The sequence below is a fragment of the Aethalodelphis obliquidens genome, unplaced genomic scaffold (assembly GCF_003676395.1).
Source record: "Aethalodelphis obliquidens isolate GAN/ISIS:26980383/991018 unplaced genomic scaffold, ASM367639v1 scaffold3, whole genome shotgun sequence".
Classification (NCBI taxonomy): domain Eukaryota; kingdom Metazoa; phylum Chordata; class Mammalia; order Artiodactyla; family Delphinidae; genus Aethalodelphis; species Aethalodelphis obliquidens.
Window position 1 is genome coordinate 26755224 of NW_020837947.1, and position 16736 is coordinate 26771959.

General features: G+C 41.0%; 1 protein-coding gene across 5 annotated transcripts in view; it reads left to right on the forward strand.

Moving 5' to 3' along the window:
- The window catches only part of MAP7 (microtubule associated protein 7), a 167794-nt gene extending 151373 nt beyond the window's left edge, over nt 1-16421 (forward strand). For 4 of the 5 annotated variants that reach the window (XM_027085537.1, XM_027085558.1, XM_027085548.1 and 1 more), the window contains 10 exons: nt 423-538; nt 874-1157; nt 3578-3788; nt 5149-5320; nt 5560-5661; nt 6060-6110; nt 6214-6271; nt 8745-8847; nt 12856-13079; nt 14883-16421. In XM_027085537.1, the coding sequence (XP_026941338.1) occupies nt 423-538; nt 874-1157; nt 3578-3788; nt 5149-5320; nt 5560-5661; nt 6060-6110; nt 6214-6271; nt 8745-8847; nt 12856-13079; nt 14883-14893 (1332 nt within the window). In that variant the 3' untranslated portion in view covers nt 14894-16421. Of the gene's footprint in view, nt 1-422; nt 539-873; nt 1158-3577; nt 3789-5148; nt 5321-5559; nt 5662-6059; nt 6111-6191; nt 6272-8744; nt 8848-12855; nt 13080-14882 lie in introns of those variants that run through there. The other variant, XM_027085567.1, reaches the window with a different exon arrangement.
- Nucleotides 16422-16736: the final 315 nt, after the last annotated feature.

Genomic DNA, 16736 nt, shown 5'->3' on the forward strand with positions numbered 1-16736 from the left:
AGGGTTAAAAAAAAAACTGATTAAGAATTAAAAGAGATAAAGGTAGGGGGAATAAGCTGAAAGTGACCTTTATTTTGACATTTGTGTGGGCTAAACCGGACTATGAGAAATTTTGCTCCGTGTAGTTTTAGATACAAAGTATAGGTGCTTTCTAAAAGTGTGTTTTTGTTTTGCTTTTTTACAATGTAAGTCCAGATCACACATCCAGAACCTTCTTATTAGTGTCAGATTGTGTTAATTCAATTATAACGTTCAGTTTTAACCTAATAAAGGCCTTTTGTTGGGGTGGAATGGATATACATGGCAAAGGTTGGAAATTTTCCCAAAAGCCATTCAATGGATTGCAGCTCCACTGTTGAATACTGTGAATGTGATTGTCCCGCTCATGGAAAAATCTAATTATTGTGTTCCTCTGAACTTAGGGCTATAAAAGAGAAAGGGAGAGAGAAAACTTACCCTTCCACCTCACACCCGGCATCCGAAGGGCACTATCTCCATCTCATCCCAAAGCCAGATCACCAGCTTCCTCCCGACTTTGGTAAGTGAAATGTAAGAGGCTGGCAGGGTTGTTCCATGTTGGAGAATTAAGAGCCTCTGTCCTCCGAAAAGAAACTGTTCTCTCCACACTGTTTGGCCTTCACTTGGAGAGTAATATTTTTCCTCAAAGGAAAGAAAAAAGAAACCTGGAATGAGCCTCTAAAGTGAGTACTTCTGCATTTGCCACATAAAAGACACATTCACACAGCTAAATATCTTCATTTCTCTTCCGTATTGGTGTTCCAAGACTATTACATGGTGGAGGTATGGGGAAAGGAAGGTTCTGGCAAGCCTGTTCTCATGTGCCCCTTTCTCTTTACTTTGTTTGTTGCCCAGGCTCCCATCCAAGTCCTTTCCCCACTTGCCTGGCACCCCCAGACCAGCATCCTCCATGCCTCCTGGACCAGTCAAACCTGCCCCTGCTCAGGTCCGGCCCCCCTCGCCCGGCAACATCCGCCCCATCAAGAGAGAAGTCAGAGTGGAACCTGAGAGAAAAGACCCTGAGAAGGAACCTCAGAAAGTTGCCAATGAGCCCTCACTAAAGGGCAAGGCACTTTTGGTGAAGGTAGAAGAAGCCACAGTTGAAGAGGGGACACCTGTCGAACCAGAGGCTGCTCCTGGTAGGAATCCACTGACTCGTGGTGGAGTGTGGGTTGCTTGCTGTCTTTATTCACTCTTCCTTTTCCTCCTGCACTGCTTTGACTTAGCTTTCTCTTTCTTTCTTTTTTTCCCTTGTTGGGCACTTGAAAATTTTACTCTAAGGCTAATCTGGGGAACTTTTCTTGAATATAATTTTCCTACATATAAAGAAAGAATCATCCATCCTACAGCCTATGGTCAGAGCCACAGCATATTAATTCAGGTGTGGTTTATGAGTCCTTTCATTGGCCGAGTCCAATAATTTGACAAAATGTGGTATTCAGAGCACCTGCATCAGAATCATTTTATCATTTATCCTATTGCTGTGTAACAAATTATTCCAAAACTTTGCAGCTTAATAACAACAACAAACAGTTATTATATCACGCAGAGTCTTGGGTCAGGAATTTGGGAGCAGCTCAGCTGGGTTGTTAGAGGATGGCTCATGCACAGGGCTGTCGGCAGGTGACCTTCGTTTCGTGACACATGAACCTCTCCATAGGGCTGTTGGATGTCCTCACAGTCTGTCCACTCTGCTGGCTTCCTGCAGAATGAGTGAGCTGGGGGAGAGAATCACGAGGAGCCCACAGTATCTTTTATGCCCAGTCTCAGAAGTCACACACGCAGAAATCACGATTTCTTTTCTTTTTTTATTTATTCATTTATTTTTGGCTGCTTTGGGTCTTCGTTGCTGCCCACGGGCTTCCTCTAGTTGCGGTGAGCGGGGGCTACTCTTCATTGCAGCGCACGGACTTCTCATTGCAGTGGCTTCTCTTGTTGCGGAGCTCGGGCTCTAGGCACGCGGGCTTCAGTAGCTATGGTGCACGGGCTCAGTAGTTGTGGCTCGCGGGCTCTAGAGCTCAGACTCAGTAGTTGTGGCACAGGGGCTTAGTTGCTCCGCGGCATGTGGGATCCTCCCGGACCAGGGACTGAACCCATGTCCCCTGCACTGGCAGGCAGATTCCCAACCGCTGTGCCACCAGGGAAGTCACAGAAATCACGATTTCTGTCATACTATTCGTTAGAATCAAGTCACTAGCTTCAGCTCACACTCAAGTTGGGGGGATTAGCCTGCATCTTTTAAAGGGAGGATTTTCGAAGAATTTAGGGAAATATTTTTAAACCACATCTATAATGTTTCAAACTGTAGAACCTGCCCCTACCTCAGACCTATTGAATCAGAATACGTGGTGGATCCAAGGACTCTGAAGGATACTAAGCTCATCTGTTGACTCTTGTGCAGGATTGCCAGATAAAATAGAGTGGCAGTTATCCTGTGTGTACTGGAGTTTGGGGACCACTGGCTTAGCGTATGTGATTGACAGAGGTCAGAATTTTTTCCAAAAGACCCAGTGGATCTCATCTCTACCAAGTTAACCAGATGCTGTTTAGAAGTTTAAAATCACCTGGAACTAGAAATTCAATGTATCTTGCTGAAAATTGTCTTCATTCAAGAGTTTTCTCTTTAAGACTTAATCTGAAGATACAGGGTGGGGGGCAAAGAAAGAATAGTGACTCAAGACAAATGATAGTATAGTAAGGGAATGGATGAGTCCAATACCTGTTTGCATGGAAAGAGGGAGAAGAGAAAGGCCAAAAAGTGTCCTGAGGGCAAAGAAAAATCTGTGGGAGCAGGAGGAGAAATGCAGATCTTGAAAGGAGGGTCTGGAGTGGTCAGGTGCCAGGGGTCACACCTCACCATGGTGCCTATGGCAGGGGTGCCCCAGCCCCCTAGGTCCTTTTCCTGAATCCAAATAAGGTCAGAGAACTACTCTCATCTTGCATGTTGGCATCAGAACTGGCAGTGGAGACCTGCAATGTCTAAGGAGCACAGGTGCCATCGTCTCCCGAAGAGGCTCTTGGTTCCTCCCTCCTCAGACCTGGAGGCAGCTCTGGGTAGACAGAAGAGGCCTCTTCCTTGGTCTCTTCCCGCCTGAGTCCGGGCTCAGTGGTATGGACACTGGGCATGGTCACAGAAAGGCTTGAGTCCTCTAGTGATGAATAGTCACTAAAGAGAAGGAATTTTTTTTTAACGTAATGAAAGGCAAATGGAAGATCTCATCTTCCTTTTTCCTGGGGTATAACTTCCCACAGAACCTAACATGAGGCTCTATACTTAGTACACATTCGATATATGTTGTTAACTGATTTAACTTGTATAAAAATAAGGCTTGGTGACAGAGTGTCAGCTTCGGATGTCTCACTTACACACGCGGCTTTTTGTTATCTGTTGCCCGGTTACAGATAGAATACAGTGAAACCGTGAGAACGCGCAGTAATAAACATTCCCTTTTCTTTTATAGCGATGAATTCGAGGCCTGGGGTGCGGGGGATGCTAGTTTTTGTGTTGTTCTTTGGCTTTTGTTTCCAACTGGTTTTCTCCTTGTACTTGTTTGTACAGCTGCTCCGGAGGCAGCCTCAGCACCGGCCTCCGCTCCAGCCTCCACTCCGGCCCCTTCATCCACTGTGACTGCCATCGCTTCTCTGAAGACCTCTGCGGGCACCACTGACCCGGAAGAGGCCACGAGGCTGCTAGCTGAGAAGAGGCGGCTGGCCCGAGAGCAGAGAGAGAAGGACGAAAGGGAGAAGAGGGAGACGAAAGAGCTCGAAAGGTAAAGGAGTGACACTGCTCAGTGACACCCTAGTGACACCTTGGATTAAGCCTGCAGTCAGGGAGAAGAGGTAATAGTAGTGTTGAAGGTGAATCTATTTAGTTGTTTCAGAATTAGTCTCCCCTGGTGTTCCCCTGAGCACTAAGCGACTTTTGTAAGCCACATTTTCTTATTATAATGACAGTGCAACAAAATTGATGGAGAAGGGGTTTTTTGTTTTGTTTTCGAAGGACTGGGGAGAAAGGTTTAAAGAAAAAAAAAAATCATCCATATTCTTACCAGATTTCAATAATTGTGTACATTTTGGTTCACCCTTTCCAGTCTCTGAACAGTGTGTGGGTGTATATACACATACACACATAGATTTGCATAATTGTAACCACAGTAGAGGTACAGTTGTGCAGTCTTAATTTTTTATTTAACGTATCTCTCATCTCCATGTTTCCTCATTATCTTTCTCATTATCTTAAAGCTGCATATTAACAGCTCATGTTTTCTTCCAGATAGTATTCCTCTCAGAGGGTAGCTGCGTGAGATAGTTAAGTGCCCCATGACTGCCTGCCAGACAGTATGCCAGGGGCAGTTTGCTTAGTTGCCCTCCTTCTGGAGCTAATAAGGCTAATGTCAATATAATTGTTCTTCAAATAAGCAGAACTGCCTCTCCAGAAAGGACGGCAGCCCCAGTGCTGGGCCGCCATCTTGGACATGCCCTACCCTTGGTCCCAACAGGGAGCTTACATGGTCCATCTTGTCCCTGTACTGAAACAGAACATTATAACCTTTATTTACTTACAGAGATTTGGAGGGGAGCGTTAAATTCGTTACTAAAAAGTCACATTATTGGATTAAACAGATCTCAGCCTTTAAAGATAGTTATATTTCAGATCCTTTAAAAAAAAAAAACAAGAAAACAGGGTCTTCCCTGGTGGCGCAGTGGTTGAGAGTCCGCCTGCCGATGCAGGGGACACGGGTTCGTGCCCCGGTTCGGGAAGATCCCACATGTCGCGGAGCGGCTGAGCCCGTGAGCCATGGCCACTGAGCCTGCGCGTCCAGAGCCTGTGGTCTGCAGCGGGAGAGGCCACAACAGTGAGAGGCCCACGTACCGCAAAAAAAAAAAAAAAAAGAAAGAAAGAAAACAAGCTCTCCTCAGAATATGAGTGGATACATTCTGCGTCTGTTTCCCACGAGGCAACGGGAGGCTGGAAGGGGAGGAGGAAGGAGAGAGGGTGGCCTCACGTGGATCAGTGGATGCTGTCGGCCAGACCTCCCAACAAACTGTTCTCGCGGTAACCACAAACTCGATCGCGCCTTGCCAAGGAAGTCCCCTCACGTATCTTCGTCTTGTTTTGTCTTTTTCCAGACAAAAGCGAGAAGAATTGGCCCAAAGGGTGGCTGAAGAGAGAACCCGCCGAGAGGAGGAAGCCCGCCAGCTGGAAGCTCGGCAAGCCAGGGAGAGGGAAGAGCAGCTGCGGCGGCAGGAGGAGGAGCGGGCCCGGCGCGAGCGGGAGGAGATGGAGCGCATCCAGAAACAGGTAGCGGGGGGCCGGCTCCCGCCCGGGAAGCAGGTCGGCACAGCCTTGGCTCAAGATGGGGCAAGGGGCAGCCCAGATGGGAAGAGGAAGCTGTTGAGCGTGTGGTTAGGAGTGCTTGTGTCTCCCCCGTGTGCGCTCGTGGTCCTCGCGTTCTCCGTCCTCGGGCGCCCCGGGACCTTGAGGGCAGCGGGCAAAGACGGCCTGTGTGTAAGAAGCAGATACCGACTTCCCGTTTTCAGAAAGAAGAAGAAGCTCGTGTTCGGGAAGAAGCAGAGAGGGTCCGGCAGGAACGGGAGAAGCATTTCCAGAGAGAAGAGCAGGAGCGCCTGGAGAGGAAGAAGGTAGTTGCGTCTCTGCCCCCGCAGCCTGGCGCCCTTGCTGCTCTTGATTCTGCCTAGACTGAAGCCGGCTCCAGACCAAGAGACTAGCTCACTGCCATCAGAAAACAAAAGTGTCCTGCCCATTCCAGGTTAACTAAAGTAGCTCTCAGTATTAATGTTCTCCTCCAAAGAAATAGCTCTTGGTGTTTCAGGCTTCACCAAAAACAGTTGCTTGCAATTCATGCGGCTTAAGCCAATTTCAACTTCTTTGAGTAACTCCAGTTAAGACAAAGACAATTATATTTTCCCAAAATAATGGACATGTTTCAATGCCCTGCTATTTGCTTAGTCAGTGAAATGCGCCAGGCTAGCTTTCTTTCCATATCTGATGTGTTTGCTCAATTCTGCCTTTTTTGTAGCGGCTTGAGGAGATAATGAAAAGAACCAGAAGAACAGAAGCTTCAGATAAGGTATTGAGATGGCCTTTTTTTTAACTATTCTTAATGGCTTTTTTTTTACTTTCGTTTGTTTGTTTTTTATTAATAAATCTTTTTTTTTTTTTTTCTTTGTTAGAAAACCGTTGATCAGAGAAATGGAGATATAACCAAGGGAGCGCTCATTAGAGAAACAGGTACTTATTTCAGTGAACTCAAATCAATACAAATATAAAATTTTTTAATTTATTCTGTGGAGGTCAAGATAAACATTGATTTAAAATAAAAATACTCATTGACTCACAGAAGCTTAGGTGTTTCTCATCTAGTCCACAAATAATCCCCTTTATCTAAAAATCTCTAGCATTTCTAGCAGATTTTTTTCACATTTGTTTATACTCTAATGGAGTATTTAATATCTTAAGTCATTTTATATCATATATATGTCTCTCTATATATCTATGTGTATGTATGCCTCTATAGATATGTATACACACGTATCTGTGTATATACACACACGATTAGAAGAATTTTCTTTGAGTTTATAAAATTAAATTTCATTTGTCATTTACTATCTGCTAAAGGAATCTGTGTTTATATTTGCTATTAAGGACATTAAATTTAAACATTTTGACAACTTGTACTTATGGCATTTCTCAGAAAAGGATTTAAATGTTATTTCTTTTAGTTCTGACTTCAGAATAGAGTTAAAATTTGAAATTTGTTGAAATTTCATTAGAAAGTTGTTCATATGCCATAGGCTTTGGACAAAGATGATTAATTTCTTGGTGATTTTAAACCAAATTTGGTGTATATAAAAGTAAAATTTATCTTAGTATTTTAGTACTCACACTCAACTAATATTTATTAAATGCCTTCTTTGTGTCAGATACATCTGCATACATTTTCTTGTTTAATTTCCATTGCAGGCCTGTGAGATAGGAGATGCCTTATCTTGGAGTAAGCAGGCATTTTCAGAAAACTTTTGTGTGCCAGGCCCTTTTGTAGGTGCTAGGATTCAGTGTGAGCAGGTCAGCCGAGGTCCCTACCCCCGAGGAGAACTCAGATTGAGTGACAGGCCCAGCTCGTACAGCTGGAGTCCAAGTCACCAGCTTGTAATTTGGCTCCTTCCGTGATTCCACGTGGTCTTCATGATTGTACATACAGGTGGTTGGTCGATAATTCATTATTCAGTCTTCCTCTTTCCTCATCTGCAGTATCAATATGAAAAGAAAGGACCAGAGATACCTCAGTTTCTTTTACTGTTTATTGTAGACTGGAGTAAAGATCAAATGAGATGATTTATGTGCAAGAACATTCTCTGTTCTGGGGTTTTCAAATGTAAAATACTGGTATTTGGGGATTTGGTTTTACTTCAGTAGAGGCTATCCGAGTTCCTCTATGTCATAATCCCTTCAGTGTGGGGCTTTTCATTCTCTTTTAAAGATGCCCTAATTATATTTGTTTGGAGAATAGCCTAATGGTTGCATATTAACCCCACTGCATTTTTAACAGGTTGCCTCCAAGAATGTTGTGATACATTCAGGCTTAAAGCAGGCATGGCACCCAGTAAGTCATCAGAATGAGCATTTTAGAATGTAAATTACACCAACCCAGGATTATTTGAGGAGCCGATGCTGTAGTTTGTACATGGCCAGGCTCCTTGTTGGTTTTTTTGTTTTTCCATGTGTCTTCCTGCTATTCCCCTATCAATTCTTTCGATTATTCTTTGTACCTCAATTCGAGAATGAACAATGGCCAGAAGGAAGGTGTAACTTGTCAGTCATCACACCTGTGTTTATCAACTCTCATAATAAATTTGGTTTGAGTTAATAGTGCTAAAACGAGGCCTGAGGATTATCTAACGTATGTTCCTCTTCTCCTGGTCCCACATTTGGTTGAGGACTGAATGGTATCACCAGTGCTCCCAAGAGAATTCTAGGCTGGGCAGGCAGGCAAGTTTGCAGACCTATCAGAAGTCTTCTCAGAAGATTCCTATTACCAGCTTTGCAAATGTTGGCAGCTTTTAAGTTATTAGTCTCTTCTTCTTAAGATTTTACGTAAACCTGGCCCAGATTTTAAAGTCAGTCATCCATATTGTTTGCTCACACTAGACTCCAGTGGGGAATATTGAATGACTAGGTAGCACAGTTAGGTACAATTCACTGGCCTTCCATGCATGAAATCCCTACCATTCTTAAGTGGGACTAAAACTGAATTTTCCAAAATATTTTTCATCACTTAGGGTATTTCTTGGTGATTTGCTCCAAAGCCTTCAGTAATAATTTGTTCAGCATCGGCCTGACCAAATCAACTTGCTGTTATCTGCATCAATTGCTTTGGTTTCAGTATTACATACTTTTTTGTCCAAAGTCAATGTGATGCAAGCAGAAATAATCACAGCACTGATTTCCACCCTTACAATGTGCTGGGCAGTGTTCTAAGTACTTTGCATGTGTTGATACATTTAATTCTCACAGTAGCCTATGAGTTAGGTACTATTACTATCCATGAGGAAACTGAGGCACGGAGCGTTTGTGGCTTGCCCAGGGTCACACAGCTGGTAACTAGCAGAGCCAGGACATAAATCCAGGCATTCTGGCTCCTGGGGTTTGGGTTTGATAGTCGAGTAGTAGTAACCCTTTGTTTCATCTTCTTTGCCATGTCCAGCGGTATCTGCACTTCCAAATATGACAAACTCTCCAGGACAAGGAGAACCAGCAGCCAGCCCCCATGTGGTTGCCTCACACCAATCAGAAGTGACTGTGGAGAGGTGAGTGAGACAACTGCGGCCTTTCTTACTGATGCACATTAGAGCAAAGCACGACTGTTTTTGGCCCACCAATCCCACCAGAATTTTCTGGGGCCAGACAGAATTTGAGTTTTAACATGAAGATTTATTTAGGTTCATTAATGTTTGGTAGAGCTAGTAACTCTGTAATCTGAGAAAAGGAAAATGTCTTTTTTTCTTGAATCTCTAAATATGATGGTGAGGTTTTTGTGTGGCTATCAAACAAAATTACAGGGAATAATTTGATACTTTCCTTTGTATGTATTTGGCATGACCCTGGACCATCTTCACACCCTTTGATGATATACAGCAGCTGTATTTTCACTGTATATAATATTATAGTGAGTCACAGGTTTGTTCCTCAGTAAAAGTAATTTAGATGCCAATATTTCTTTTACTAGTAGTAGAGCTTCTTATTGAGGAAACAGATGGTTGCTAACAATAGTTAAGAAGTGTGGGTTAAAGAAAGATTGCCTTCCTGTTCCCTTGCATTTATACTGACAGCGTTGTAAGAGTGCTCTCAAAACTGAAAATTAAGGGTAATCATAGCCTGTGCCTAGAAATCCAGTCATAGAGAACTTGTAGAAATATTTATAATAATGTTCAAATTTTTCAGCTGCAACTTTTTAATTATCAGAATTTACTGAATTATGAGTTCTGTCTCTAATGCCAGAGTCTTTGCTACCATAAGAGAATTGAAGCTCCTCAGATTAACTTTTTTAATAGATAGAAAAATGTCTTTTAAGATCTAAGATCTTTTTTCTTCCAGTTTTACTGAGATATAATTGACATACAGCACTGTATAAGTTTAAGGTATATGGCATAATGATTTGATATACATAAATTCTTTTCTTAATCTAAAAACACATACTATACAACATTTTATATTGTTGGAAGCCATGAAAAGACAAGTTGTCCTAAGATGGACATCCTAAGATAACTATAAGTCATAAGGTATCTATGTATATCTGTCTGGGACAGTAAAAACTTTTTTTAATTTGCCCAGTATAATACCAAAGAAAATAATTTTCCTAAGAGAGATTTTAATAAGCGTTTGATTATGTTTAATAAATTTATTGTCATAATTACCCAAGAGATATATTAAGTGATATTTCATTTTTTTAGTTATAGTTTGATTTTCAAATAAAATACTCATTTCCAACTACTATAATTTATGGCATTTAGTTCATTGATGTCAGAGATTTTTAGAAAAGGATAAAAAGTACCACAGAGAACCCCATTATTATAACAAGGGATAGGTTTTTTAAGCCACTGATAATTCTCTCTGAGGAATACAATTAGCTTATACTTTAGCTGACTCTCTTCAGTGGTAAAATCAAGTGATTAATCATTGTATAAGAACCTGAAACATATCTTCAAGAGTCTTGCATCCAACTTCAACCTCCAGAGAGTAGCCAAAGAAGGGGAATTCAAAAGCCAATACTTGTATCTTAAGAGGACACACAGATCCATAAACCCTAACCCCAGCAACTTCAGCTTCAGTTTTATAGTTTCTGCTGGTCACAGTGTCCTCTGAACATTTACTAATTGTTCATCCAGAGCATAGGGCATGATTATTCCTCTAATGGCTAAGAATTAAGAATGGGCGGGGTGGTTGGGTAAGAGTGGGAGGGGAAATGAGGTCAGCTGTTGATTCAAGCCTGGGGTTGGCGTTGCCATTGCAGCTTGTCAGCACACGCAGGCCTGGAAGGTGACAGGAGTTGACATGGTCAAGGAACAAGGGCTTTGAAGATGCATTTCTTTTGCCAAAACTTCTACTTAAAAATCTCTCTGGGATGGGAACCAAAACTCTTCCCCTGATTACAGAAAGCCCATTGGTACTGGGAAAGAGCAGGAGGAAGGGCGTGGCAGCGCAAGCACTATAACGGCGGGTATTAGGACGGGGTGTGTGTGCGAGTGCACACGCGCTAATGTAGGCTACCGTGATGCCGAGCCTCTTCTCCCCTCCTTAGTGAAATAGCGGAAACGCACCGTTGTAGTCTGAATCTGTATAATATTTTTATGTTCTCTTCCACGTCACTTTTACAAATAATATTTTCAACATACCCTGCAATACCTTGTGAAGCACTTAGGTCAGGCATCTTTATTTTTTTTCTAGAAGAAAGGGTTTAATAATTAACAAAAAATACCATAATACCCAAATCAGAAATGTTTTAGAATATGTTCCACAAATCAATGTATCTCACTGACTGGGGAAAGTAAACTATTTCCTCTATAGGGAAAAAAAAAAAAGCAAAGATTCCTTAAAAAAAAAAAAATGGAAAGATTAGATGTCTACTAGCTTCATTTTCACCATTTGGGAAGGAGACGGAAAAAGACTAACTTACGAAAGGTCAATTTTTGGCATTACTGACAGTAGAGACCTGCCTTTCTGATCTCTGTCTACAGGTAAACATTGTTTATGATGAGTGTGTATTAGAAGTTAAAATCATCATGATTTTTGTTTCACATTTTTAGTCTTATTAATATTTTCCATTTGAAAATTTTAACTCTAGAATTTTGTCAAATAGGGTCATTTTTTATACATGAGCCACTGAACAAATTATGAAGTTTGCAAATATGTTTACTGCTGCAGTCAGATCAAGTGAACAATAAAATTAATCTAGCATTCATTTGGTGCACAGGCATTGTTTTGCTGCATTGTAAAGCATAATAATGAACATATAACCTAACGGGCTGCCTATTTGGTTACGGAGTGTGTAAAGGGAGTGAAAAACCTAAGAGAGGGACTTCCCTGGTGGTGCAGTGGTTAAGAATCTGCCTGCCAACGCAGGGGACACGGGTTTGATCCCTGGTACGGGAAGATCCCACATGCCGTGGAACAACTAAGCCCGTGCGCCACAACTTCCGAGCCCACGAGCCACAACTACTGAGCCTGCGCACCACAACAAAGAATAGCCCCCGGTCGCCGCAACTAGAGAAAGCCCACGCACAGCAACGAAGACCCAACGCAGCCAAAAAAAAAACCCTAAGAGAAACTATAGGTAGAAACTAAGAATTTGTTGGCCAGTTAAATGTAGCTCGAAGGGCTTCCCTGGTGGCACAGTGGTTAAGAATCCACCTGCCAATTCAGGGGACACGGGTTCGAGCCCTGGTCCAGGAAGATCCCACATGCCTTGGAGTAACTAAGCCCATGCACCACAACTACTGAGCCTGTAAGCCTAGAGCCCGTGCTCTGAAACACGAGAAGCCACTGCAGTGAGAAGCCCGCGCACGGAAACGAAGAGTAGCCCCCCGCTCAACATAGCTAGAGAAAGCCTGCATGCAGTAACGAAGACCCAGCACAGCCAAAAATAAATAAATAAAATAAATTATTTTTTAAAAAATGTAGCTCAAAAATCCAAGATATTAACCATGAATTAATAAGAATAAGGTGGGGTCAGAGGCAGATTTAAGGGGCAAAGATGAGAAGGTTGGTCTTCAACAATTTACCTATAAAATTATGCACATGTTTTAGGAAGCTGGAGACACCCAGGAAGGGCTGGAATTTGAATAGCTGGGACTATAAAAAATGGGATTATGAGAAAAACATAGGACCAGAGATCACGCATTCAATCTGGACTGTCTCCCAGTAGTTGTGTGACTTGTGCAAATTATCCCCCCCACAATCTCCTCATCTTTGAAGTACAGATCCTAATAAGGGCTACTCTTTATAAGACAAAGAGATATAAAATGCCTGCAGTAGACAGGCATGTTAAATATATGTAGAACTGTTGATGATGAGGATCTATTCTAATTGATAACTTGGTCCACTTGATAAGTTTTATTTTTAAAAGCTGTTTTTTTAAATAAGAATTTAAAGTACAAATATGTCAGAATTCACCATTTTTGTTAGTAATGATGAGGTCAATCATTCTAACATTTCGATTGTAAGATTATAGAAGTATTTATTATAAAACAGTTTGTCCTAAAAATGTTTTCCAGTTTTAATACTAACTCCTTTTGATTTTGATGTTTCAAACTCCGTAGTACTCCCAATTTGGAAAAACAACCAAATGAAAATGGAATATCAGTTCAGAATGAAGATTTTGAAGAAATTATAAATTTACCCATTGGATCTAAACCATCCAGATTAGAGGTCACCAACAGCGAGAGTCCAGACATTCCTTTGAATCCTATTTTGGCCTTTGGTGATGAAGGGACACTTGGGACCCTGCCTCAGGTAGATGGTGTTCAAACACAGCAAACAGCAGGTAAGCTTGCCTCGAACTCCCTTCAGTAATCATCAGAAATAAATATGTGACACCCAAGAGGGAATGAACCTTCTGCTGTGTGACTGTGGCACACTTTGTCCTTCAAGGGACCAAATAAGCCACGTGGAAGAGATTGTGCATGGGTCATTAGCAGTTCAATTTTGAGTTGGGTTGGGCAACTTCTAGGGCCGCTCTTGTTCTGCCACTCAGTGTAGAAATTCGGTCCGCAGCACCCACTGGGTATCCATGGGCCTCTCCTCACGGAGCGGCACTCATTGCCCAGTGGCAGTGCTTCATATTGCGTGCCCAGATCACGCTTCATATTAAGACAGAAGACCATAACTGAGTGGCCATTGAACCCAGTCTGTCCACTAGAGAAAAGGTTTGTTTGGTTTCTATTCCATCTTTCTCAGTTCTTCAGACATTTTAAGACTGCCAACATGTTCTCCCACCATTTTTCTCTCATTTGGGTTTAGCAACCTGGGATGATATACTGTTGTCCTTTTTAAATGTAATAAGATAGTTACAATTTAAGGTAATGCGACTAATATTCCGGACTAGGAGCATACTGAGCCCAAGGGCCTTCCATCCCTTGTTGAGTGACCGTAGCTGTTGAAACTGCAAGTGACTCTCTTATACCCTGTCTCTGGAACTCACACTTAACCTGAAGTCATTGTGCAAAAAGAACGATAGCTTTACAGGACCCAGAGAAATAACAACATAAAAAAATTACCAGTGCAGTGCTCATAGTAACTCAACAGCACAGTCCCATCAGTGTCAAGAACAAGTGGGATAATCCAGCTCCATGTCTTTTCAAACCTCTTTGATTTCTATCAGCTTCTCTCCCAGCACCTCACTTTCATGTATTGACCAGCATCTTTTTATACTGTTATGAAGAGAGCCAAGCAAATTCAGGATGTTTATAGATGAGTCGGTAAAGCATTATTTGTGGTCAAATTGTTTTGTCATTTAGATTCCATCTGTGCACTTTTAACATATTTCCCACTTTAAAACTGGTTGAAAAAGCCAACTTTGAACCTCCTATCCAAATGAAGCTAGTCTTTTTTCCTTCTCTAATATACTGACCTGGGGAGTGTAACTTCCCTTTAGTGATCTACTTTTCTAGATTGTAAAAGGAAGAAGGTCCAGCTGTCAGTGGAAGCTATAAAGCCTGACATTCTGACTCTTAAGCCTTTGAGAACAATCTGATTACCTGTGTGTTGGCGGAAACATTCCTGGTACAGCTTCCTGCTTTGTCACGTCACAGATTCAGAGAGATGGAAGGAACATTCAGATGACTTCCTGCTTCATTCGCCAGGCTTTAAATCACCTTTTGATGTACCTGTCATTTCATTCTCACTCTTCCATACCTTCTCTAGGAACATAGTCCAGTGTCTGTGATATTAAGTGGTGTTAGGTTTCTTTTGTGGTCATGACTACTTATCAACCAACATTTATGTAACCTCCAACGTATGGCTGGAACCCGAAGTATCGGGGACTGAGGATTCAAGACAAATGAATGTAAAGTCCCTGTTCTCAAAGAAAAGTACAGTTGACTTAACGCAGTTTGGAAAAGGAAATGATATATAGCCTAAGTTAAAGAAAAGGACATGTTTTCCTATTAGTGGTAGAATTCACTTACATATAAGACCACGGATCCTGATAAAATTGCCTGTTCTTATATAAGACAATGTATATAAAAGCATGGTAAAGTTTTAGGAATGTAAGATATTACTGTAGTATTCTTTAAGATTTTAGATAAATGTCATATTAATCTGTTCTTTTTTCTGTCTCCTAATATAGAAGTTATATGAGCATTTCTTCTAAAGAACCAAAGCAGAAATTTAATAAGAATTTCTACAATTAATGGAATTCCTTCCATGCTACAAAGGAGCATCTCCCCTTCCCCAGTTTTCTAAAGGTTTCTTGACCATCATTTTGAAAAGACTTTATTAAAACCAGCTAAAGACAACAGACTGGATAGCTTTTCTAATAATTTTCGCCAATAGAGAAAAAGAAATCCTCCCTTGTTCTTCAGTACTTTAAAATAGCTTTTTCCAGTGTGCTCCTTCTTAGGAAATCAATATTTTTCTGCATTCTCTAAAAGATGAGAGCATTTGGCTGTAAAAGAAATGGGACGAGTAGGCATGATTTTTCACATAGATATTTTGGACTTTAAAAGCTAACATGTAAAATTGGCACAAAAATTTTTACCTTTTACAGTGTAATACTTGAAATATAAGTACCTCTTGGTTCAACAAGTAGAGTGAATAGGAGAGATGTTTAAATTAAGCCTGTTTGTTTAAATATTATATTGCAAAGAGCTCTATTTGTAGAGGCAGATTACCAGGTTCTTGTAAATGCAACTTGTACATGGACATTCTGCAAACCCCACTGTCCCATTCTTCTTGCATCTCCTTTTGCAAAACATACTCAACAGTTTTAAAATGTGAAAAAAAAGAACATTATTTTTTCAGAGCAAGAAAATAATTTACTGTCCTCTTAAATAATGTATTTATAAAGTTTTTTTCAGATAAACTAATCAAATAAATTAGAACAATGTGACAACGTTGCAGAATTTGATTTATGAGATGCATTCCTTATGTTACCATGAGAGAATGTTGTTGATGATTCAGGGCTATTTCTGAAGTCTGTTTATTGCTGCTGTCCCCAGTGATGGTGGGACTTACCTTTGCCTTACCTGATCACAAATTATTTGGAGGTGGGGGAGAATAAAGATTTAATATTTCTTTAAATAAAAAAGAGAATTTGGTTTTGCTCGTTTAAGAGCAATGAAAAAATGATGGAATGTGGACTGTGTTTGGCACCCAGGACATGGCAGGATGATACCTTCGTGAAGGTCCTTGTTCTGCGTGGCATCCATCAGCTTTCACCCTTCATCCTTCTTCACTTTCGCTGCTGAGCTTGGCTGTACAAACTTGCACTTTCATTTGATAATATAAATTCAATTTTATTTTACCATTTGAGAGACTACTAATAACTAAATACTGAAGGAGAGAGAACACTGAGGGAACGCATTTTTTTATTATGGAGTGTTTAAAAAAGGTAAACTTCTGCCACTCGAATGTGTTTTTATTCAAAGTGGGATTGATTAATCTAGATTGAATGCGGGACTGTTCATTTATTGGACCATTTCCTTAAAATCCAAGCATACCGTCTTTAGTAACAGCTGTAATTTGTTAAAAACATTAATTTGGGGTTTTTCCCTGTTCTCAGTTGTCCATGTACACATAGTCATATTAAAAGAAAAATCTGTTCAACCAAATTGTTTTTTTTTTAATCGACCTAGCATGAAACACCAAATAAAATGTGTATGACATATTTTTACCTTTAGGTTTCTCATATGTTATAACTTCACTTAGGTTGATTCTTGAGTTTTCAAATTGTTCTTCATTTAACCTCAACCAGCTTCCTCTGAACAGGCATACAGAATAGGTTGATTTAAAATTTAGAGCAGGAGTTCTGTTTTGGCTAGGTTTTCCTTTATTCATTTATATTTAACTTAAGCAATCATGAGCAAACTGAATGCCTCTAAGTAATCAAGTTTTAATTAGAAGTGGTAGAAAATTGTTAACTCTGTTTTGTTAACTACACTGCCAGAGGATGACCTTGACCTTTACGATGGCTAGAATGCTT